The 26,040-nt window shown below is 37.8% G+C and overlaps 1 protein-coding gene across 1 annotated transcript in view; it reads left to right on the top strand.

Moving 5' to 3' along the window:
• LOC138691103 (F-box only protein 32) overlaps positions 1-26,040 on the top strand; it is a 109,497-nt gene that overhangs the window by 24,024 nt on the left and 59,433 nt on the right. Inside the window, exon 2 of the mRNA XM_069812823.1 lies at positions 24,273-24,326. Coding sequence (XP_069668924.1) covers positions 24,273-24,326 — 54 coding nt within the window. The remainder of the gene's footprint in view (positions 1-24,272; positions 24,327-26,040) is intronic.

Below are 26,040 nucleotides of genomic sequence, written 5' to 3' on the forward strand. Positions count from 1 at the left end.
ACGTTTTACACGGGGGAATGTAAATCCAGTGGCGTATACTGGTTAAAGGGTTTGGGCTACCGCTGACCCTATTATTACACAAAATATATCTAACAATTACTTTAATTTTAATTACTATGGTAAAACTAATAATACAAAATTATTACATTATGTTATATTATAAACTTTTTCTTTTGTAATTTCCTTGGGCTACCGCCGGTAGCCCCGGTAGCCCGCAAAATACGCCCCTGTGTAAATCCCCCGGAGGGAATTATCTATGCGGTAATGAGTCTGTAGTCATACACACGGGGTCAGTTTCATCAACAAATATTAAAAATGCACGAAAACTTTGTCATCACATGCTGAAATTTTAACAATAATTGTGTAAACAATCTTTCGTGCATTTATTTATTTATTTATTTATTTATTTATTTATTTATTTATTTATTTATTTATTTGTCTATTTGCTTACTTATTTAAATAATAATAATAATAATAATAATAATAATAATAATAATAATAATAATAATAATAATAATTATAATATACTTACAAATGGCTTTTAAGGAACCCGCAGGTTCATTGCCGCCCTCACATAAGCCCGCCATCGGTCCCTATACTATGCAAAATTAATCCAGTCTCTATCATCATATCCCACCTCCCTTAAATCCATTTTAATGGGTATTATCCTCCCATCTACATCTCGGCCTCCCAAAAGGTCTTTTTCCCTCCGGTCTCCCAACTAACACGCTATATGCATTTCTGGATTCGCCCACACGTGCTACATGCCCTGCCCATCTCAAGCGTCTTGATTTAATGTTCCTAATTATGTCAGGTGAAGAATACAATGCGTGCAGTTCTGTGTTGTGTAACTTTCTCCATTCTCCTGTAACTTCATCCCGCTTAGCCCCAAATAGTTTCCTAAGCACCTTATTCTCAAACACCCTTAACCTATGTTCCTCTCTCAGAGTGAGAGTCCAAGTTTCACAACCATGCAGAAGAACCGGTAATATAACTGTTTTATAAATTCTAACTTTCAGATTTTTGGACAGCAGACTGGATGATAAGAGCTTCTCAACCGAATAATAAATAACACGCATTTCCCATATTTATTCTGCGTTTAATTTCCTCCCGAGTGTCATTTATATTTGTTACTGTTGCTCCAAGATATTTGAATTTTTCCACCTCTTCGAAGGATAAATCTCCAATTTTTATATTTCCATTTCGTACAATATTCTCGTCACGAGACATAATCATATACTTTGTCTTTTCGGGATTTACTTCCAAACCGATCGCTTTACTTGCTTCAAGTAAAATTTCCGTGTTTTCCCTAACCGTTTGTGTATTTTCTCCTAACATATTCACGTCATTTGCATAGACAAGAAGCTGATGTAACCCGTTCAATTCCAAACCCTGCCTGTTATCCTGAACTTTCCTAATGGCATATTCTAGAGCGAAGTTAGAAAGTAAAGGTGATAGTGCATCTCCCTAGAAAAAAATCACTCCTAATTTGCTTGTCACTTATCTTTGACGGTTGGTACTGTCATTTGTTTTCCTCGTCATTAGTCAAAATAGTCGCTTCAAGAAACAAGCCCCAGGTGTGCGCGGGCCACTAATTAAAAATTACTGGTGCAGACAGTGTGTCTCCTAAGCAGTTTCGTGTTTGAGAAATGTATTGTACGTGAAGTCTGAAACTTCTTGAAGCAAATAAAAAACACACACAGCTTAAAAGAGACAACAGTGGATTTAGTTTCCTTGTTGTGTTTATATTTAGTAAAATCCTGTTTTGAATATCTACATAGTGTTATTTAAGGTTCTAAGTTCAGTCTTAAATAAATGGACAATGATATGCCATTCTGTTGTTTTTGTTTGTGGCGTAATTTGCAGATTTCATGTCCTTGGACGTTGTAGCTGGAACACGTGTTGATGTGCTGTATACTTTCATGGAAACCGATATTTGCTTATTCGTGTGTAACTGTTTTCCCTGTAGTCGAAGTTTAAATCATATTGAGGTGATGTTGCCCAGACTGTCGTATGTTCGCTCCTTACCTCAGTACGTGATGGATTGATTTCATTACCCGTCAGGTGCCGTCTGCCCAATGAACACTTGTGACTTCCTGTCCGAATGCCTCTCTGCCTCCACGTTTAGTGTGCCTTTAAATCATTTTCTTTCTTTCGTTCTCTTCTCTTAGTCACTCTGCTCCATTTTTGTTTGCAGTTTCCATCTCTTGTCTGTCTAGTTTCCGTCACGCAAATCTCTTTCCTATCTGTTTCTCTTTTTTGTTACTCTTTGTTTCTCTTCCTATCTCTTTGTTCCCTTCGTTCCCTTTTTACCTTCCTATCTCTTCATTTCCCTTTCCATCTCTTTGTTTCCCTTCCTTTCCCTTTTTTACCTTCCTGTCTCTTTGTTTCCCTTCCTATCTCTCTATTTCTTTTCTTCATGCTTTGTTTCCCTTTCTGTTCCTTTGTTCCTCTTTGGCTGCCTTTTTGTTTCTCTTTGTTTCCCTTCCTATCTATTTGTTTCTCTTTCTTGTGCTTAGTTTTTCTTTCTCTCTCTCTCTCTTTGTTTCTGCTTTTCTCTCTGTTTCTCCTTCTCTTTGTATCTTCTTCTCTCTTTTTTGTTCATCCTTTTCTGTTTGTTCTTTGTTTCGCCCTCTCTTTTTTGTTTTTTCTTTCTTTGTTTCTACTTCTCTCTCTGTGTTTCTCCTTCTCTCTCTCTGTTTCTCCTTCTTTCTCCTCCTATGTCTTTCTCTCTTTGTTTCCATTTTGTTTCCCAGTTTCCTGTCACTATATTTTTTAATACATTATTTCCATGTCATATTTAGGATATTTGCCTTCCAGTATTTCTTTTGTAAATTACTACCGTCGTTTGTGATTATGACTTGGTCGTCAGCTAATAAAAGTGTCATCATAAAATATCTATTAAAATCATGACGTGTATAATTCAGTCAAATGCTTACCCGTTGCCTTGGCTGGCTAGCTTTTCGAGGCCCGTGCCCTGGATGTAGTCATGCACTAGCGCTCACATTAACTCGTTGTGCTGGCGATATACTATGACTTTTCCAGTCCGACAGATAGCCTAAGGAGCATTCGTGAATTCGATGCTGGCAGGCGAGCCAGAAAAAATACCGCATGAACACTAGGGCCTGGAGTTACCCCAGCCTATTTTCAACTATTACAGATGCTAGATGAAAAAAACGGGGGTGGAGAGTATTGGTGGAATGATATAGTGAAACGGGAGTACCCAAGGAAAATGTTTGCTATGCGTGCTTTGACCATCACAGATTACATTACGACAGGTCGGGGATCGAACCCGGATCTCCGGGATGAAAGCCAGCGAGCATTCTATAAGCATTGGCGAAATGCTACAGCCTTGCCTAACACCTACGTGTACTATTTCTGTCCCCCGTAGATTTGTTCTCATTAGACATGATGCGGTGATAATGTGCATTCACTTGTTGACCGTTGCATGATGTGAAGGAAGCTGCGCTAGGCGAACTGTGAAGAAGGTAAACAGTGCTCCTGCCATCTATTGGCGGAGACTTTCTCGTGGCCTACATGTGAAGCTAGCGGCACCGAAGTTCATTGCATTTCATACAGCGTCTGACATCGAAAGTAAATTTCATTAGATCCGACGGTTCGGAACAGTAAATAAATATAAACGTTAATTCCTTTTCTTTCTTGGATTCAAATATAAACTCTTCTCTCCTTTTTCGCGACATTTCGGAACATATTCCCGTCATTAGGGGATTCCTTAGCCTAAGATGGAAGAAGTTAATGTATTTCAGAACAGATATTATTCAGCCTAACCATCCTTTAAGTCTATATAATTACCACAATGGTCATAAAATAATTCTGAGCCTTTTAAAAATATGCTCGCAACAAAATAATGACTAACCATATCAGTATTAACGTTACTTTATTTCGGAATATGTATGATAAGTACTTTCTTGTGTTAAATATTATTAACGTACCTTGTTAACATGTTTCGACCTATTTTCGGTCATCTTCGGAACTGGTCGTTGTTTTTCTTAGCGCCTCTTGTTTCCTGTGTGGGTGTGTTCGAATTTTAGAGTCAAAGAGTGTATGTGTTTTGAAATTGAGTTGTGTGTTGAGAATGTCGTTGGGGTGTGTTTTTGTGTGTCTGTATATTTCATATTGTTCTAGTGTGTTGAGTTTCTGGATATTTGGTTGGATGTGCAGTATTTCCATGTCTGTGTTGATGTCTCTGTAGGTGTGGTTGGCATTTGTGATGTGTTCTGCATATGTGGAGGTGTTTTGTAATTTTGTTATAGCTGTGATGTGTTCTTTGTAACGTGTTTGAAATGATCTGCCTGTCTGTCCAATGTAGAAGTTGTTGCAGGTGTTACATTTGAGTTTGTATACGCCTGTGTGGTTGTATTTGTTTGTTTGTGTTGTTTGTGTGTTGAGATGTTTTTGTAGAGTGTTGTTTGTTCTATATGCGATGTTGTAGTTTAATTTCTTGAATGAGGTTGCAATTTTATGTGTGTTTTTGTTTTCGTATGTTAGTGTGATGTATTTTTTATGTTCTTGTGTTTGTGTTGTATTCTTCTGTTTTTTGTGGTTTTGTTTTGTCTTACGTATTATGTTGTCTATTATGTTAGGGTTGTATCCGTTTTCTTGTGCTATGTATTTGATTGTGTTTAGCTCTTCGTTGTAATCCTGTTGACTCATTGGTATGTTGAGTAGTCTGTGTACCATTGTTCGGAATGCAGCTTGTTTGTGTTGTGTGGGGTGGTTGGATGTGTTGTGTATGTGTGTTGTTGTTGTGGGTTTTCTGTATACTTTGAATGTGTGTTTGTTGTCTACTTTTGTTATTGTTATTGTTACGCTGCTATACCGTGTGTCCCAAAAGTCATAGCGCGGTTTCAGAGTACAGTATTATATTTTATGAATGAATAAAGGTAGAAATAAATTAATGTAATATTGATTCCAGGCGAAAATACGTAGATTACATACTAATACTATACAAAGGAAACAAAAGACAGATCTAAAACCTGCATCAACACATAAACAAAATACACCTAAAGCTACACTACACATTAGAAATTGAAAACAACAAATCCATAAATTTTCTAGACGTCACAATAACAAAAGTCGACGACAAACACACATTCAAAGTCTACAGAAAACCAACAACAATAACAACACACATACACAACACATCCAATCACCCAACACAACACAAACAAGCTGCATTCCGAACAATGGTACACAAACTACTCAACATACCAATGAACCAACAAGAAGAACTAAACACAATCAAATACATAGCACAAGAAAACGAATACAACCCCAACATAATAGACAACATAATACGAAAGATAAAACATAATCACAAAAAAACATAAGAATACAACACAAACACAAGAACACAAACTACATCACACTAACATACGAAAACAAAAACACACAAGATTGCAACCTCATTCAAGAAATTAAATTAAAACATCGCATACAGAACAAATAATACTCTACAAAAACATCTCAACACACAAACAAAACAAACAAACAAATACAACCACATAGGCGTATACAAACTCAAAATGTAACACCTGCAACAACTTCTACATACCCGATACCCGGCCCCGGAACAATTTTTCCCTCGAAATTATTCAAATTAACTTTACAGGGAGTTATTCCTGAAAGCTTAATTTGCATAATACACGTCACTGTACGTAACAGAAAACCACAATTTAAAGTCACACAGAGTTAGTGTGCACTCAAATGTTTGGTTGCTTGACTGTTGTCAGCCCACTTTGAGGTCTGTGGATATAGAGGGAAAAATTGGATCGGTGTCGGGTAGAGTCCCCGGGTAGCTCAGTGGGAGAGCGTTGGTACGTTTAACCAAAGGTCCCGGGTTCGATACCCGGTCCCGGAACAATTTTTCCCTCGAAATTATTCAAATTAACTTTACAGGGAGTTATTCCTGAAAGCTTAATTTGCAACTTCTACATAGGACAGACAGGCAGATCATTTCAAACATGTTACAAAGAACACATCACAGCCATAACAAAATAATTACCAGACCCCGGAGAAAGTACTGCTTACAGGGAAACGCGCGATGTAGTATAGGTAATGTTTATGAACCGAGGACTCTTGCACGCATCACTGTGCAGGTAGGAGTAGTGCCGGTGTAGCTTAGTACAATGCAGTCAAAAGTAAATGAACACGGGTCTTCAGAATGCCGAGACCAAAAGTAGGCAAGATAGAAGCACTAAGGAAATGTGTTCGTCAATAAAGTGTGTTTTCCATCCATGGTAATGAACTGTTTTGTGAATTGTGTCACGTGAAATTGGCAGCCGATATAGCATGCAACGTTAAGAAGCATATAAATAGCAATAAACACAAACTCGCATGTAACAGACAACAGAATTTAAGCAAGGTACAGCAGAAATCTCCTTTACAACTACTTGAACGAACATTTTACGAAGATGTGTGTGACGCGTTTATTGCTTCAAATATTCCGTTAAACCAATTATAAAACGCGGAACCCCGTGGCTTTTCAGAAAAGTACAATGAAAGACAAATTCTTAAAGAAGCAACACTGCGGAAGAAGTATATGCAACATGCATATGGAAATGTCTGCGTGAAGTGAAGTGTAAATTACAAAATGAGAAGATATCGGTTTCTATAGATGAAAGCATGGACTCCGTTGGACGTCACGTTGCAAATGTGGTTGTGGCTGCCCTTAGGGCGGAATGTTGCTGTAGACCCTATCTCTTAATGAGTGAAGTGTTAGAGAGGGTTAATTATTCCACCATATGTGAACTTTTTGATATTGCTATGGAATTGCTATGGCCATCATGTGTGCAATTCGAAAATGTGCTACTATATGTTACAGATGCTGCAAGCTATATGAAGAAATCTGCTAAGTTTCTTGGAACACGTTATGATACACGTTACATGTCTTGCACATGCATATCATAGTTCATTGCAACGCATCAATACGTAAATAATATTACCAGTATGTCAAGTGCAATGAAATATTTAGATCTTTTAATGAGAAAAAATTAGAATTGCACTTTGTAAGCTTCATAGCTAATCATTGGAAATTAGTCAAAAGGACGCACAAATAATGAGACTTTCATGCATTACTTTATTTCTCATGAACCAAACTGTACTACTGCCAACGTCACGCTGTCTATCGTTATTTACCCCATCCCTCTCAAAGCACGTATGCTATGTTGCATACTAAGCTGATAGCAATATGAAAGAGTGATGGAACGGAGAAAAATTCTCTCCGGCGCCGGGATTTGAACCCGGGTTTTCAGCTCTACGTGCTGATGCTTTATCCACTAAGCCACGCCGGATACAACCCCGACGCCGTTCAGAATCGTCTCAGATTAAGCTCCATCTCTTGGGTTCCCTCTAGTGGCCGCCCTCTGCACTACGTCATAGATGTCTATGAACGCAGGACCGAAGTCCATACATGTGTTGAGGTGCACTCAGATGAGTGACTGTTTGGCCGGGATCCGACGGTATGGGCGCCGTCTTAAATCACAAAGTGATTTATTACGCATATCATATATATTTTGATGTACCGAAGTACATATGATATTTCCATGCAGATATTCTGCGTCATCATGTGATGAGCAATACTTTTCCCGGGGCCTAATAATTACAAAACACTTCCACATATGCAGAACACATCATAAATGCTAACCACACCTACAGAGACATCAACAGAGACATGGAAATTCTACATATCCAACGAAAAAGCCAGAAACTAAACACACTAGAACAGCGGTGGCGAAAAGGCCATGGTGCGCCGAGCCACTGTGTAAGCTGCAACGTGCATAGCACCTATGGAGGGAGGCGGACACCCGAAGGGGAAGTTAATGTTTAGGACGTGTAACGAAGAAAGAAATGAACAAGAAAACATAGGACACATTATCACAACCTAAAATTAACTGTCTTCAGAATGTCTCTGCGACAAAGTTTCAAAATCAGGAATTATGTCACTTACTGCCAATCGTAGTTGATCACGAAGGTATTTGTCTGTCAGTCGTGATCTAAATTTGATTTTTACTATTTTCATTGTTGAAAATAATTTTTCACAAACGTAAGTTACAGCGAACATGGCTTCAACAGAGCAAGCGAAAGAACGAAGCTTCAAATATTTTTTTTTTTCCAAAGATTTGAAAAGTTCAATATCTGTCAAGTCCTTACATCTAGCTTTCATTTAATGTCACATTGTAAATCTGTGAGTTTAAATTGAAAATCTAACCGCATTATTCGTACATCTGCTGTAAAAGAATCGACGTACAGAGATGATAATGATAATAATAATAATGATAATAATAATAATAATAATAATAATAATAATAATAATAATAATAATAATAATAATAACACTTAACCTTTTAATGTTTCATCAGTAACATGTAGTAACTTATAATGCCGTTTTATGTTATACAACCGTTTTCCTAGTAATATTTGTGAACAAATCATACATTTAATATTTTCATCATATTGTAAGCAAAAGAATGCATCCTCCCATCCTACTTGAAACTTTCGTTTTTGTAGAGGTACATGGTTTCGAGAGAGATATTGCGACGATACGCCACTCGCAGGCCCGAGACAAATACAAATAGAACGGAGTTTGACTCCAGTGAGTGAGAGGGTGGGGGTTGTAGGTAGGAAGCGAGAGAAAAGCACTGCGAGCCACAATGTGCTCGTGAGTCGCATTTTCGCCGCGGCTGCACTAGAACAATATGAAATATACAGACACACAAAAACACATCCAAATGAAATTCTCAACACACAACTTAATTTTTTTTAATTGAAACAAGTGTATTTTGAAACTTGAATTTTATACAAAGTAATATAAATAAAAAAATCAATAATTCATATTGTGTTCAAGTAAACTTTTACGACTCAACAAATTTTAAGTACTTTCATACACAATATAGCCAAAAAAATAGTGATTATTCAGAGTTTGAAACACTGATAATTTCGAAATTTACAAATCATTATGTTCATTTCCAAAAAAGGATGATCATTCGGGGTTTCAAAATGCTGATAAGTTTCACATGTAAAAGTAACTGAGTTCTTCTGCTTCCTCCTCCTCATCTTGTGCCTGCGTTGCATCATCATCTGTCTTGGACGCAGATTCCTTATCATCAGAGTCTTGGTTTCCTGGATTTTCTCCCTTGCGGTCCTCGGTTTTCTGTTCCCGTTCTGGGCAGGTATCCGCAGACTTATTGTCTTCAGTTTCGTCATGATTATCCATCTTGCTGTCTGCGTCATCATTCTGATTTGTTACGTCCTTAGTAGATTCACTGGTCGACGGCATTTCTCCATCAGGATTGCGATTGCAGGCTATGAATTTGCCTTTCTGCGTATGGCAGCAGCACACTTGGTGTACGATGCGTTGACGCTTTTGTTTTCGGCGTGGCATTGCGTAGACACTGCTTCTAGTGGAGAGGCTAGTCTTGCTACCGCTGCTGGCCCTGCCCTTGCTCTCGGAACAGCTCCGGCTCCTGCTGTCTCTGGAATCGCTGCTGCTTCGGGATCTCCTACGTTCCCTGGTTCTGTCTTCCATAGGTTCAGCTAAGGGTCCGTACAATCTAAATCGTCCTGAAGGTAGTTCTTCCACGAGTCCGTGCCTGACTGCGTTTCTCAGTAACGTGTTTAGCTGGGATCTCACATCTCTAGTGGCAGACATGTTCTCCCGCATGTAGCTTATGATGTCCCTCAGAGAAGACCCGTTATTACCCCCATCTTCATCTTCGAGTGCTCTTAATGTCGTCAGCAACCTGGCGATGGAACGCTGAGCCATAGTGGTGAGTTCTCTATCAAGATTCAATTTAGCTAGTTAGAAACCCGGCGATGGTAATTTTCGAATTCTGTAGCAGATAAGAAAGGAGTGCACAAAATTAATTCTAGTCAAGACTGCAATGATATTGTGTACTGTCGTTTCCACAGTTACGGAAAGAATGTCACTAAGAATGGAAGCTTGCGACAATTGCCTATAATTTCCCTAGTGTAAAAATGCAGATTGTTCATGGACTGGCACAGAACAATGGCATTTGTACATATCATATATATATATATATATATATATATATATATATATATATATATATATTGTAACAGCTGCAACGGGTTCGAATACGCGTCCCTGCGCGGCAGACGAGACGCTGATACCGTGAGCATCTGCATGCTGAAGGGCAGAGGGGGTGTATTACGTCAACGCGACGAGGGGAAGTTGCGCGCGCAACTGCTACGTGCGGAGTGAAGGGGGGACGGACCCTCCCGACTCTTACAGAAGTCCGTCGAAGTGGAGATATCCAGATAATTCGAGAGAGCTATCTCTGCACACCCGTAGAAATTTCTCGCAACTATGATTTTGCTATAAAAGAAGAAACGCAAGCGAACTTGAGCAGTTTTCAGTTTATTCAGCCATTCAGTGAGTAAGCCAGTGAACAGAGCAAGCCAGCCAGTCTTGTGTACCGGAGTTCGACTTGAGTGTGCGTCCGCAACTGTGTCAGCATCCGAAGGCCTGAGTTCGAGTGCAGTGGACCGCAGTTGGAGGGACCTGAGTTCGAGTACAGTGGACTGTCTCTGGAGGTCTGTGGTTCGAGATACTGTGAACTCGAGTGACTGAGCTAGAAGAACTGTGAACTGAGAACTGACAGTTCTGATGTGTAAATAGTGCTTTGTGAACATTAGTTAAAATTAACAGTTCATTGTTGTTCGTAATAGTCCGAGTAAATTGTCATTGTCGTCAGTGGAGTGCTATAACGAATACTGTGTTGAGTGAAAATGCTATTGTTGACGAGAGCGTTTAAGGTGAATTGTAGAAAGGAATTATTGTTGAGATAATAAAATTTCATTGTTGTTTATTTTAAAAAGTTACAATATATATAAAGAAGGTCATGTGAAACCTGTTTAAGAGGGAAGTGACATGGTCCTAATTTTTTTTCCGTTGTGTACAGGTTTCCGTATTATTCAGGTGTGACATTAAAATTTCATATACATGAAAAACAAAATGGCATGCAGCGAACAAAAAGAAGTACAAAATATTCCATTTAACACTTACTTACTTACAAATGGCTTTTAAGGAACCCGAAGGTTCATTGCCGCCCTCACATAAGCCCGCCATCGGTCCCTATCCTGTGCAAGATTAATCCAGTCTCTATCATCATATCCCACCTCCCTCAAATTCATTTTAATATTATCCTCCCATCTACGTCTCGGCTTCTCCAAAGGTCTTTTTCCCTCCGGTCTCCCAACTAACACTCTATATGCATTTCTGGATTCGCCCATACGTGCTACATGCCCTGCCCATCTCAAACGTCTGGATTTAATGTTCCTAATTATGTCAGGTGAAGAATACAATGCATGTTAACATTACTCACATTAAATCAGCTTTCTGTCGCTTATTACGTTGGTGAATCATCTTGATTAAAATCTCATTTTCTGTATAAATATTATCGTAACTCACTCATTAGTCACTAAAAATTACTGAAGTTTACTAATTTCATTCTATTTAATATCTAACACTATACTCTAATACTGTACTGCATATCACTGCACATTATTAATTAATTGGACTAGGAGCCATCTATTAGAAGCCTTGAATTCTGGTTTAATTTATTTCCCAGTTCAATAGCTTACTTTGCAGAACAGATCCAGAAATTGGCTTGTTCTTTGAAAGGTCATGAAGAACCCACTCCCACAACAGTTAATTTATTTCCACATAAACAGTTGTTTTCTGGTTTCTTTTGTGTCACCAATATTGGCCGCACGCCACTCACTCATTATGATCTTTATTTTTTAAAGTGTCACACCTGAGTTTTCCACAACTGTACTTCTATATTATTTCACATAGACTTTGTTTCTAATTTTCCTTTATCTCGATAACTTTTACTTCATCACTTAATGTTAATGCCACATTTTATGCAACTTTTTTTTTTTTACCTGGAAATCACTACACTTGCGCTCTGTTTAGCAACGACAGTATACGGGTGTGAAGCATTGAAAATCTTTGAAGGGACTCGTCTGCCTAGTCAACAGGGTAATAAAATTTATGACCGACAGGCCAACACACCCTCGTACCCTCTAGAATTTTGCAAAGAAAACTTTTTTTTATATTAGTGACCTACATATTTCATATATTCCTTGAAATTACACGCTGTTTCAAAATATAGTTACAAATATAGTGTGTGTCCAAAATATTGTTTCCGTTTTGAACAGTAGCAGACAGTTTCCGTTTCCGCGTTGGACAGTTTCCGTTTTATTCAGGAAAAATTACACATAATACATATAAATTTCGTCGGGACCAATAAATTGTTCCAAAATAGACAGGATTCCGGATTATTCAGGTTCCGATTTGAACAGGTTTCACTGTGTGTGTATATATATATATATATAGAAGGACACTGTATTCCAAATAAGAATTAAAAAGAAAAATTATAATTGTTATTCCACTTTGATTGAAATGAAAATATTAAAGGTGCTGAATAAATGAGCTTTTCAACATGACCCTCTTCGTGCCCTTCTTTTCACATGGCCTTCTTTATTATTCCAAACAAGATTCTTTTTCTGTTTCTGTTTCTTCTTTCTTCTCTTATATTACAGGGTTACAAAGAAGATACGCAAAAAGGATACAAAGTTATTATATACATTTCAGAAATTGTGTATAATTTTTCTAGGTTGTGCCTCTATTCAACAGTTTTTCTTTTTCAGTTTGCATGTAACTTTTGTATGTGTCAATGGACACATCCTCTGGAGAACACACTACAAAATTCACCGTGTGTGCAAGCATCCACACACATGAGAAATGCCGAGAGCGATGAGCTAGAAGGAAATCCGGTAGGTTAAGAGTTTCTGGTTTAAACCAAGTGTAACTTGAGATCGTTATCGGTTGCAGATATAGTGTAAGTTGATACCAAATTGGTTGGACTCTGATGCATTCGATAATTTTATGTACAAGAGTTTCAGTTTGCCCACAGTGGAGACACTTGTCATCTTGGGAAAGATGCATTCTCAACAGTCGTAACCGAGTAGGTATGATGTCATGTACCACCGAAAACCAAGTAGATTTTATTCTCGCGGATAAAATTGACGCACTAATGTTCTTCGAAATACAACTGAAGTTAACACTGGTTAGTTATTCCTCATTATGCGCATTTGCGTTACCGATTTATTATACATCTCTTCAAGTTGTAGTTATGACATCTGTTTAGTTATTGCACATCGATCTTGTAGATAACTGTATTCCAGAAAATATATTTGGAGGTAGTTTATATGTTTAGGTACGAGACTTAAGTTGGGAGGGATTTCCAAATCCATAGAATTTCTCCATTCAGAAAACCAGGCAGCTGTAAAACTTGCATTTTGTTTTTCCATTTGCAGACCTCTATATAAGAATAAGTTCAGACATTTTAAATGTATATTCCATAAACCAAGGCCTCCGTGTTCTGGGTCAAGATACAACGTCGAAATCGGGACCTTAAATATACTGGGTGTTCATTTCAAAGTGTGTCATGACGTCACTGTTGTTGGGTCACCGATTTGAAGCGAGTTTCAGCTTATATGTTAGAGAAGTTGCCTATTATTTAAGGCGTTCTTCAATCTGAACTTGAGAACGTGTACGGTATAACTTGAACGTCGTAGCAACAGATGGCGGTCTGTACGGTCTGTGTGCTACCATAACCTCTTTCGAACTGTGCTTTGCGCCGGCAAGTCGTACGCAGGGTATTTGTTATCATCGGTTGCGTACGGTAACATTCCACAACACAAATCAAATGCTCCGTGTCCATGTTGACCGTCGAAGTTAATGTCAACAAATACGTAAGTAATCGTCTTAACCCTCTCCCCATATCCCGGCAGTACGTATTTCCAAACAGTTCACATTCCTGCCACTACCGGCGTTACCGTACGTATCGGTATGTACTCTTCAGAATGAACGCCGTACTTGCTAAGCAACTTCTCTGCCTCTTAGGTTATACACCTCTGCGGAAGTGTAGGAAGATTGAATTCTCTAGGTTCATCGGCTAGCCACATGACGGCATACAGCGAGCCATGACACATTTTGAACTGAACACCCAGTATATCCGCGCCAAATATACCACAAGATGGCCGCTGTGATTTGTCGAACATGCTTCTTAGGACAAATAATAACTTGTGCAATGTACCATAACTGAGATAGTACAATAGAACCCCGATTATTCGTCACCCTATTAACCGATTGACGGATTATCCGACTGTCTTTCTATCACTTTTTTCTTTCTTTCTTTCTTTTTTACTGCTGAAAGAAACATGTAAGAAACTTAGTACTATACCTTATATTAGTACCTATTTTCTCTAGTGTTTTTATTACAAGCCTTTACCCTTACAATAGTAGGCTACTATTGCCAGCAATAGGAACAGTTACTTGAAGGTGTTTTTCCCAACTTGTAAAATAGTCACTCCGTGCTTTCAAGCAAATAGTTCCAAGGACTTTCGCACAGTATATAGCAAACCTGTAAAGTAAAGCGATCGGTTTGGAAGTAAATCCCGAAAAGACAAAGTATATGATTATGTCTCGTGACCAGAATATTGCACAAAATGGAAATATAAAAATTGGAGATTTATCCTTCGAAGAGGTGGAAAAATTCAAATATCTTGGAGCAACAGTAACAAATATAAATGACACTCGGGAGGAAATTAAACACAGAATAAATATGGGAAATGCGTGTTATTATTCGGTTGAGAAGCTCTTATCATCCAGTCTGCTGTCCAAAAATCTGAAAGTTAGAATTTATAAAACAGTTATATTACCGGTTCTTCTGTATGGTTGTGAAACTTGGACTCTCACTCTGAGAGAGGAACATAGGTTAAGGGTGTTTGAGAATAAGGTGCTTAGGAAAATATTTGGGGCTAAGCGGGATGAAGTTACAGGAGAATGGAGAAAGTTACACAACACAGAACTGCACGCATTGTATTCTTCACCTGACATAATTAGGAACATAAAATCCAGACGTTTGAGATGGGCAGGGCATGTAGCACGTATGGGCGAATCCAGAAATGCATATAGAGTGTTAGTTGGGAGACCGGAGGAAAAAAGACCTTTAGGGAGGCCGAGACGTAGATGGGAGGATAATATTAAAATGGATTTGAGGGAGGTGGGGTATGATGATAGAGACTGGCTTAATCTTGCACAGGATAGGGACCGCTGGCGGGCTTATGTGAGGGCGGCAATGAACCTTCGGGTTCCTTAAAAGCCATTTGTAAGTAAGTAAGTATATAGCAAACCTGTGCAGCTTTCAGTCCTCGTCCGACTGTTCGAATGCCCATACTTTATAACTTCTATGCAAGACATCTTCCACAGGTGTTAAGTGTTTACTAAGTATCGAAATAAAAATGCAAATAATTGAGAGGTTTGGAAAAAGAGAAACCACGGTCGATTTCGCATCAGAATACCTGATTGGCATTGCAACTGTGCGCGATTTAATGAAAAATCAGGATAAAGTGTACAACGTAACTTATGTAGATCTACAACAGGAGACCTCTACCTATCCTTCCGCAAACAACCACCACAAGGAATTTCCTTGGCCCTTATAAACCCGTCATTAACAACCAGAATTAGATTAGTGAACTTCTGATTCACTATCTAGCATGTTAAACACAACACCACGGAGGAAATTATGAGACTGTAATATGCACTTATAATATTTTGTGCGAGATCGTGCGTATTTGCTGTTTTCCGCACAGAACCAATACGCGGTAAGTGTGAAATGCCACATTCAGTATTCCCAACCTAACACACATAACAATTTCCTTCTTCTTACCGCTTAAGCGCGACATTCATTTTACTGCTTTAGGCGTTTAACATATTATTTTTAGAGACGTTCAATATAGTAATAATTATAAATTGGAAACTTACCACTGCAATTTCACCTAAATAGCAATGTTAATTATTGTTTTTAAATATTTGCAAAAATTAAGTAAAGTCTACTACTCCACGAAACTTATTGCATTCCTGATATAAGTAACATTAAGGAAACCGTGAAAAAAATCAACAAGATTCCAGATGCCGATCTTATTACTGCAATATGTTATAAAAATAATATTGTTAAAATATTAAAATGAAAAATATGTAATTACATAACCTGACCGTTTGTTTTAAGTTCGCATTTATAGACTGGGGGGAAAAAAGACAGACGTATATCACGGCCTGCTGGAGTATAATAAACACAGAAAACATTTTATAGCAACAATGTTGAAGAAAGATATTTTGGCTTTCCGAAGTTGCCGTCATTAAACAGAAACCAAGATGGAGATTTCATTGCAACTAATTAGAAATTCGTCTTTCAGGTATGTAATAAACGATCTTCGCACAAAATAATGTACGATACACGAGCGGTATGTTTGTTTTCATGTTCTCGGAAATTAAAAAAGCTCAACTACGTTTCGTTTTTTCAATCTTTTCCTCGAACATGAAAACGTCAACATACCGCTCTTGTAACGTATATTACTATTAAGGTACGGATTATCCGATTCTTTCGATTAACCGTCCAGTCCATCCCCTTTATTACTACGGATAATAAAGGTTCTACTGTATATATGTGTGCACAACCCATATACGTTCATAAAGACTAATGTCACGCTGATACATGTCCTTTGCTAAAATTTTAATTTTATGCACAATGGGATCCCAGTTTAAGCTCTGCATCATTTTGACTTGACTATGATAAATGAGTCCAAGGATTTTCATGTTGTCCACGGTCGTCAGGGGGTACACATTAGGTTCTTCAGCCAAGGGACCTATAGGTAGTAGCCTACATAGGATTTCTCGGTATTGATTTCAAGACCTGCAATACCTTTAAAGGGTGCGACTAGGTCCCATAATTTCTGTATATCATCACTCGATAAAACAACACTCACATCGTCAGCATACGCTTGAACTGTTAGTGTATGTGAACCTATGCTCACTCCAGATAACCTGTCATTCAGAAGATAGAGGAGCGGATTTAACACAAGAGAATAATACCATGGAGGCAGGGCACCCTTGACGAATAGATTGTGTTACAGAAAATTTCAGAACACACACATTCTTTGACTCCACATTATACTACACAAACACACCCCCACAGGAAACAAAACAAAAGGCGCCAAGACCAGCAACAACCAGTTCTGATGATGGCCAATAGCAGGCCGAAACATGTTAACAAGGTAATATAAAATTTAACACGCGAAAGACACATAATACGTTTTCCGAAGTAATATAGTGTTAAAAGTTGTGTAATCAAGATGTATAATGAAAATAAAACTCTCAAAATTTTTCGTCTGTAAGTTTGAGGCACTGAAGGAAACAAGAGACGGTAACAATATAACTTACTTACTTACTTACTTACTTACTTACTTACTTACTTACTTACTTACTTACTTACTGGCTTTTAAGGAACCCGGAGGTTCATTGCCGCCCTCACATAAGCCTGCCATTGGTTTCTATCCTGAGCAAGATTAATCCACTCTCTACCATCATATCCCACCTCCCTCAAATCCATTTTAATAGTATCCTCCCATCTACGTCTCGGCCTCCCCAAAGGTCTTTTTCCCCCCGGCCTCCCAACTAATACTCTATATGCATTTCTGGATTCGCCCATACGTGCTACATGCCTTGCCAATCTCAAACGTCTGGATTTAATGTTCCTAATTATGTCAGGTGAAGAATACAATGCGTGCAGCTCTGCGTTGTGTAACTTTCTCCATTCTCCTGTAACTTCATCCCTCTTAGCCCCAAATATATTCCTAAGAACCTTATTCTCAAACACCCTTAATCTCTGTTCCTCTCTCAAAGTGAGAGTCCAAGTTTCACAGCCATACAGAAGAACCGGTAATATAACTGTTTTATAAATTCTTTCAGATTTTTGGACAGCAGACTAGATGACAAAAGCTTCTCAACCGAATAATAACACGCATTTCCCATATTTATTCTGCGTTTAATTTCCTCCCGTGTGTCATTTATATTTGTTACGGTTACTCCAAGATATTTGAATTTTTTACACCTCTTCGAAGGATAAATCTGCAATTTTTATAATTCCATTTCGTACAATATTCTCGTCACGAGACATAATCATATACTTTGTCTTTTCGGGATTTACTTCCAACCCTATTGTTTTACTTGCTTCAAGTAGAATTTCCGGGTTTTCCCTAATCGTTTGTGGATTTTCTCCTAACATATTCACGTCATCTGCATAGACGAGAAGCTGATGTAACCCGTTGAATTCCAAACCCTGCCTGCTATCCTGAACTTTCCTAATGGCATATTCTAGAGCGAAGTTAAAAAGTAAAGGTGATAGTGCATCTCCTTGCTTTAGCCCGCAGTGAATTGGAAAACCATCAGATAGAGACTGACCTATACGGACTCAGCTGTAAGTTTCACTGAGACACATTTTAATTAATCGAACTAGTTTCTTGGGAATACCAAATTCAATAAGAATATTATATAAAACTTCTCTCTTAACCAAGACATACGCCTTTTGGAAATCTATGAATAACTGATATACTGTACCCTTATACTCCCATTTTTTTCTCCACTATATCATGCAATAATTCCCATAGTTCATAAAGCAAAACTCATACCTTTCGTGATAATCATCTGGATGAAGGGTATGTAATAATTGAACTTTATAAGGGGTCATGTTGGCATGCTACGAGAATACTTGTTTCATGTTGCAGTATTTCCTAAAAGCAAAAATCTGTGTACAAACCTTGTTCTGAAGTACAGTACGTATTAAATTCTCCCCATACGAAATTAGTGCTTTTTCCTAATGTAATGCGTTCTCTATACTGCACGTCGCGGAGACTGATGTTGTGGTATGCGCTGTATAATTTTATTGCGGTTGGCAGCCAGACGAGACTTGCATCAAAGTGAACTTTGCCATCAGTACAGACAGTTTGAACACCTCTTCATCTCCATGAATGAGGCACTCCATAGAGAACAGTAGGCTATCTGGAGACGTGCGCGAATGGTTCTAAGCACACAGAATAGCTAGCCACTCTTCTGCTAACACTGGCAGATTGCCACTAGATGCCAGAAAATACATTCACGTCTACGTGTAGTAGTATAAAGACACACAAAAGAAGGAAGATGTCATGAAAGTTACCCTTTGTCGTCATTATAAAGGCTGGTCATTAATTTGCTTAAGGGGTTAAAGTCTGTGTGATGTATCTTGTCTCACTGTGAAAAGAGAGAGAAAGGAGATATGTCTTACTTCGTCTGTGTTGTTATGGCGATGGGGGAGTGGAGCGGTGCCGTCCATCCATCCAGTGGCGGAAGGTACTAGTTGATACATTCTATAGCGCAAAATAAAATAACAAAACATCTCTCTTCGTACTGTGTAGTTCCGTCACTGAGCTTGTCTTTCAAGAAACTGAGTTCCGGTAGCCTGTACAATAACAAGATTTTGAAAGGAATCCTGAAAATTTACAACCCTCCTATAATCTCCACCCTCATTTGAAGGGACTTGGTTTTATGGCTACTGAGACAAGATAAACATTACCAGGTATAGGTACAGCTTACAGCAGTAAAATTTTTGGAAATATTCAACATTTCTTTTTCCTCCATTAGATACTGTATCTTATACATTAATGAAAATTGGTAAGTGTAAAACACTATCCTTCTGCTATATGAAAAAAAATACTTTTATACATATTTTTTTTTCTTCATAATTCATAATGGTGGTAGTCGACTGTGCAGTGATGAAGCGTTTCCCTCACAGCTCGTAAACTTGTTAACTTTTACATGTTCTCTCCCTTTTATTTTATTGCTGAAACTCATGTTTACAATATTAAGCTCTTTCAACTACATTACATAATAAATAATATTTTTTTTTTATTTTGTGTTAGAAGAAAATACTGGTATTTGACCATTTTTAATGAACTTATTTTTTATCAATCTATCAAAGGTAGAGAAGTGATCTTGCATCATACTGTAGATATGACATGCATAAATACACACAAAAAATGTCATCACAAAATGTTGGATAGTTTTTGAGTTATGTGGGAAACGCTTCATCACTTCACAGTGAGCTGAATTTTGAAAAAAAAAAAATTAAATAACTTTTTAATCGTAAAAATATGTTTTTCATATAGCAGGACAGTGTTTCACACATACTAATTTTCATTATTGTACAAGATATAGTAATGGAGGAAAAAAATTGTTCAATATTTCCAAAATTTTACTGCTGTAAGCTGTGCCTAACCCCTTAAGCACCATAACGTTAAGCTAGCGCGTCTGGTCGAGAGACTAGGTGGCCCGGGTTCGATTCTCGGTTGGGACAAGTTACCTGGTTGAGTTTTTTTTTCCGGGGTTTTCCCTCAACCCAATATGAGTAAATGCTGGGTAACTATCGGTGCTGGACCCCGGACTCATTTCACCGGCATTATCACCTTCATCTCATTCAGACGCTAAATAACCTGAGATGTTGATAAAGCGTCGTAAAATAACCTACTATAAAAAAACCATAACGTTAAACTTTGTCTAAGGGCCGATTTCACCAACATGTTATCAATCCATAATTAATAATTGTGTAACTCCCCAGAATAATGTTGCATAATCCATTTTAACGAATGTGAGTTAAAGGCAAAAAAAAAAAATGTTGCATATTCCATCCCTGTTAATGCTGTAGTAGCAGAATATCGAATAAGATATTATAAGGCTTTGAATTTGGCAGTCCCTAAAATAGTGTTGCATAACATATGATATATGGTAATTTGGGTCCAATCCGGTATTCGCTGTCATTTAACTGAAAATTAGATGTATTCAGTCGAGGAAAACCACGGAAAAACCACGACCAGATTGATCGTCATCAGAGATCGAACCCGGGACTTCTCGAATGCGAGTCCAGTGCATTACCACCGAGACATCTCGCTCTTAATGGTTCATTCTGTTTTAATGCATTATTATTGGAGGATTGACTGTTATTGATAGGCTAGCTTTTTCGTTCTGTTCATTAGACGCACTTAAATTTTACAGCAAATGTATTTATTTATCCTAATTCCATTACCGTAATGCCTGTTCAGGTATTACACGTAATCAAAGGGATTTACTCAAATCCCCCGCTTAGGCTTTGTTTAATTTGACGTAATCCGTTGCTGTTGTTGGAGGAAAAATGAATACACGTGTTTCGTGTGCGTATAACTCGAATTGACTTGTTTACATTACGTATGAACAAAACTCAGTTACTAACCACTTTCTTGATATGAAAATGCTAACGATTGTTTTCATAAGCTTTGTGTTTTTTAGGATCACAGTTTCTCCAGATTTTATGTAATTAGAAAGTATTGTAGTTTTGTGCACTTCATGGAATTAGAAACCAAGATCACGGGAATGTCCTTTCACTGGAAGCTGTGTTCAGTGACTGTGAACAACTTGAAGATGTTTCTTCACCTGAAACTGTCACGATTATACATGAAATAAAAAGTGTTTGTGTGAAAGGTCTATATTCGGTTTAAATAATAAAATAAAATGTCTACTTTCTTTAACGCTGTAGTGTATTTTGAGATTTCGCGTTATTTCAAATGTTTCTGTAGTTTCCCCCTTTCATTCATTCATTCATTCATTCATTCATTCATTCATTCATTCATTCATTCATTCATTCATTCATTCATTCATTCATTCAGTCCACACCTGTGGAGTAACGGTCAGCGCGTCTGGCCGCGAAACCAGGTGGCCCGGGTTCGAATCCAGGTCGCAAGTTACCTGGTTGAGGTTTTTTCGGGGTTTTCCCTCAACCTAATACGAGCAAATGCTGGGTAACTTTCGGTACTGGACCCTGGACTCGTTTCACCGGTATTATCACCTTCATTTCATTCAGACGCTAAATAACCTGAGATGTTGATACAGCGTCGTAAAATAACCCAATAAAATAAAAAATAAATTCATTCATTCATTACCCAATATTTCCATGACAATTATGTGATGAATGAATGAATGTTATGTTTTATTTTATTTAACGACGCTCGCAACTGCCGAGGTTATATCAGCGTCGCCGGTGTGTCGGAATTTTGTCCCATAGGAGTTCTTTACTGGCATGAGCCTGTCACATTTAAGCACACTTAAATGCTATCGACCTGGGCCGGGATCGAACCCGCAACCTCGGGCATAGAAGGTCAGCGCTATACCAACTGCGCCAACCAGGCCGACTGAATGAATGAATGAATGAATGAATGAATGAATGAATGAATGAATGAATGAATGAATGAATGAATGAATGAAGGGGAAAGTTGGAGAAGAAACATTCGAAATAACGTGAAAACGTGTCCTTACAAAGGAAATTGAGGCTGAAAAAAGTGCCTATGTGAGCTCCAAGCCTGTTGATCACTTGTCTCACTCCGATTTTCGCTGTCTCATTGAAGGAACATTGAACAATTTTGGAGGGGGAAGTCGTAACCTAATAGTTAACACATTTGACGGGGGTGGGAGAAGCATGATAGAACAGTAACAGGGCAGGATCGCCGAAGATGTTTAAAGCCTGTACATCTAGTGCGGAGAAGGGGCGCCGCAGTCCTCACAAGAGAAGGGATCCGAACCCTTACATTGTACGAGTGACTCTCGAGTAAACTCGCCCTAAAGTACCGAAGGCAATATGCGAAAGTGATGGCTTTGATTTTATAAGGCTTTAATAATATCGAGACTCATTAAATCGAAAATACAGTGAGACGGACCGCGCTGAAAATCACGATGCATGAAGTTTATCTTCCTCTTCTGTGTCCATGGTACCACGAGTAACCACCTTTAAAGGCTGGTCCACAATAAACCAGAAACGAGAATCAGAACGAAAACGAAAACGGTAAAATTGTTAAAATATATACATTTAAATGTGAGCATTCACAATTAACGAAAAGCTTGCCGGAGCCCGGGATCGGGAACGGAGAGTTGGCCAAGTTTCAACTTCGGCATTCACGTTCCCGATCACAGCCCACTAGATTCATTCTATTGCCATCTAAAAGCTATTTTGTCGTCGTATATTTTGTAGCAAGAAGACCGTGACATAACCTATGCATTATTTTGTTCTGTGCTGTGCATCATGGAGCAAGTTTTATTTGATGAGATTCTAATATTGAGTGTTGAGGAAAATCCTCACGTTTACGATAAGCGGCGCGGCTCGTATAAAGATGAGAAAATGAAGGAGAATACGTGGCTTTCAATAGCTGCATCTTTGAACACTGATCGTAAGTGAATCATATTTTATTACTGTATTGATTGTATTAGACACTACATATTCATGCTTCAATTCAATAACTACTGTTGTGTTCATTTTTGTTCTATTACAAATGTTTTTTCTCTAATTATTTTACGTTATGGTAGACTTAAAATAGGTTGTGATAATAAAGATGCATGGGCATATTTATAGTACCGTACCTAATAAAATGTTTCAGTTGAAATTTCGAAGTTGGTTAACCTGTGTTTATGTTGGCTGCCTTGTACTCATGAGAGAACGCCATTGGTCAATTATACACAAATAACATCAGAATGGGTAATATCGACTTTACATATCGTTATTGACATGCATGTCGATATGCATAGTCGTCTACGTTCTCGGTTTATTGTGAATCAAATATTTCATATTCACGTTCTCTGCTTCTCGTTTTCACTCTGGTTCTCGTTCCCGGTTTATTGTGAACCAACCTTAATATGAATTAAAACGTTAGTGTTTTACTCTGGTTTCTTTCAGGAAATGCTGAAATGCACACAACCTCTTAAAATATATCAACAAATGAGGATAGATTCCTCAACATATTAAGTACAGGCTGCGTAATCCATTTTATCAGTGTTGTAATAGAGGTATAACCTGGGCCATTAATGAACAAATGAGATTCTTTAACTAGGGAATGAATTGCGAGTGGCATCGATGCTACTACAATGGGCAATGCTGTATATTTTTGCTGCAATTTTTCTCGAGTCGTAGCCTACGCAGGAAATGTTCCACGTTAAAAATATAGAGGGCAAAAATGAATGGCAATATACAGAGTTTGGTTATTATAGATGTAAGGCACTGTTCACATGGTACGGAAATTTTTCGAATCGATATCTTCCGGAGAGTAGTGTACACACGGTTCAATTTTTTTCCCGTGCACAACTTAAATTTTATTATGCACGGGAAAAAAATCGAACCGTGTGTACACTGCTGTTGGCAATAAATCGATTCAAATAAATGCTCGTTCCGAGAAATTCCCGTACCGTGTGAACGGGCCCTTACGCGTTGCGTTGGTAACGAATGTCTTCTGTTTTAGTTTGTTCTCTTTCTTGATGAATTTTACCTCTTTTGCAGATGTGGATCACTCACAAATTTCAACGCTGAGCAGCTCAATTTTGGCGGCAGATGGTAAGTATATAATCACCTTTACTTATTGATTTATGTCTTCCTCAGTAGTTAAAATAATATTAAGCTGTGGGCAAAGTAACTTAGTGTTTTATGTAATTATACACTCGTAAAAAGACACAATATTAAAGCAAATTAGTCTATGAAACTTAGCCACTTCTTGCCCTATATGACTAACATATCTCATCATCTCTGATAGTCTCTGTGTAGTTTCCAACTCGTATTTAATTCTTGGCGCGATAGCCCGTGGGGGTCTAGGTCACAGTCTAGTATATACAGTCGCGAAGCTTGGGGCGATTTTTTGCATTTCTCGCGATAGTTGCTAGCCGCTTGGAGCGCTGTGTGTACTAGGAACAATGGACTGTGTCACTGCCATCGTGATCTAATACAGGCCGTAAGGTAGACCATGTGACTCGCTTAACCCGATCACGAAGGGCGGCGTTTCAACCATGTAAATTAATTGGAATGCATAAAAAGTAATATATATTTCTCTAAAATGTAGTGTAATTGCATTAATAAAATTTAAAACAATGATTAGGAGACACTTCAGACGTAATTCCTTGCGAGTTAAGGTGTAATATTATTTATGGTGTGAAAATTACGTTGTTCGTATGTGTAATAGACCTACCTGCCTTTATTTCGATTAAATATTGCGAAATTATTGTACATTCATTTATGCACGATTCAGTAATTTTCAGTTGCACCGCACGATATGTTGAAATTATAGGTTATGTTTACTGTCCCAGTTGCCCCTTTCTGTCTAATTTTAGTGGTCTCCAATGCCCTGCCATTCATATGGAAATATTATAGGTTATGTTTACTATATCTTATATTCCTAAATTCGCAATTATACATTATAATTAAGCATAATGTCATGTATGATAATCCGCACATTCTATTTGTCTGTATTTTAATACTACAATTGAGTACTGAATTATTGTATTTATCTACTACCTAAGAGACGAAGTAACAATCGTACGTACACTAATTTCATAAGTGTGGTATGATAAATTTTCTGTCTTTATCAAGGAAGGTAGATGTGCTATATTAAAATCACAATATAAATTCTTTTTTATTAAACCTCAAAATAGCTTCCATTCTAAACTTAAAATGTTGATGCGAAAAGATTATGTTAACATGTAAAATTTTCTTCACATTAAAATAACACAGTTTTGTAATTATTTCTGCAACATATTATGCAACAAGAAGTAAAGGGAACTTATGGACACATTACACTAAATAAAACTTAGCTATGACACGCAATAAAGTTATAATATAATAATTCACTGAGCTCCATACACTGAAATAGAAAACGCGAACATATATTACGGCCAGGAAGGTGAGTTTATAAAATATAATATATGGCCTACCGTACTTTATGAAAATAATATATAAACCTTATGTATTTCGTATTTCAATAGTGGAAGGAAGGTGTTAATTTTTCAAAAGAACACGATATCAAAAGTACAATACATTTTATCGTCTGCTAGGGAAAGAGTCTCTGATGAGGCGATAGTAGCGATCCTGGTGGCTAGCAACTATCTATGGATGCATATTTCAACTGTCTATGTTTGCATATTTAGTAAGTATTGAGTTTCGCAACCGTATATACTGAACTGTGGTCTAGGCCATCCAGCCTATACATCACGTCCACATGTCTCAGCGTTATTTAAATGTTGCAAAATATAAAATTACTCAGAAAAGAACACGCTTTAAT

The sequence above is a fragment of the Periplaneta americana genome, chromosome 2 (assembly GCF_040183065.1).
Source record: "Periplaneta americana isolate PAMFEO1 chromosome 2, P.americana_PAMFEO1_priV1, whole genome shotgun sequence".
Lineage (NCBI taxonomy): Eukaryota > Metazoa > Arthropoda > Insecta > Blattodea > Blattidae > Periplaneta > Periplaneta americana.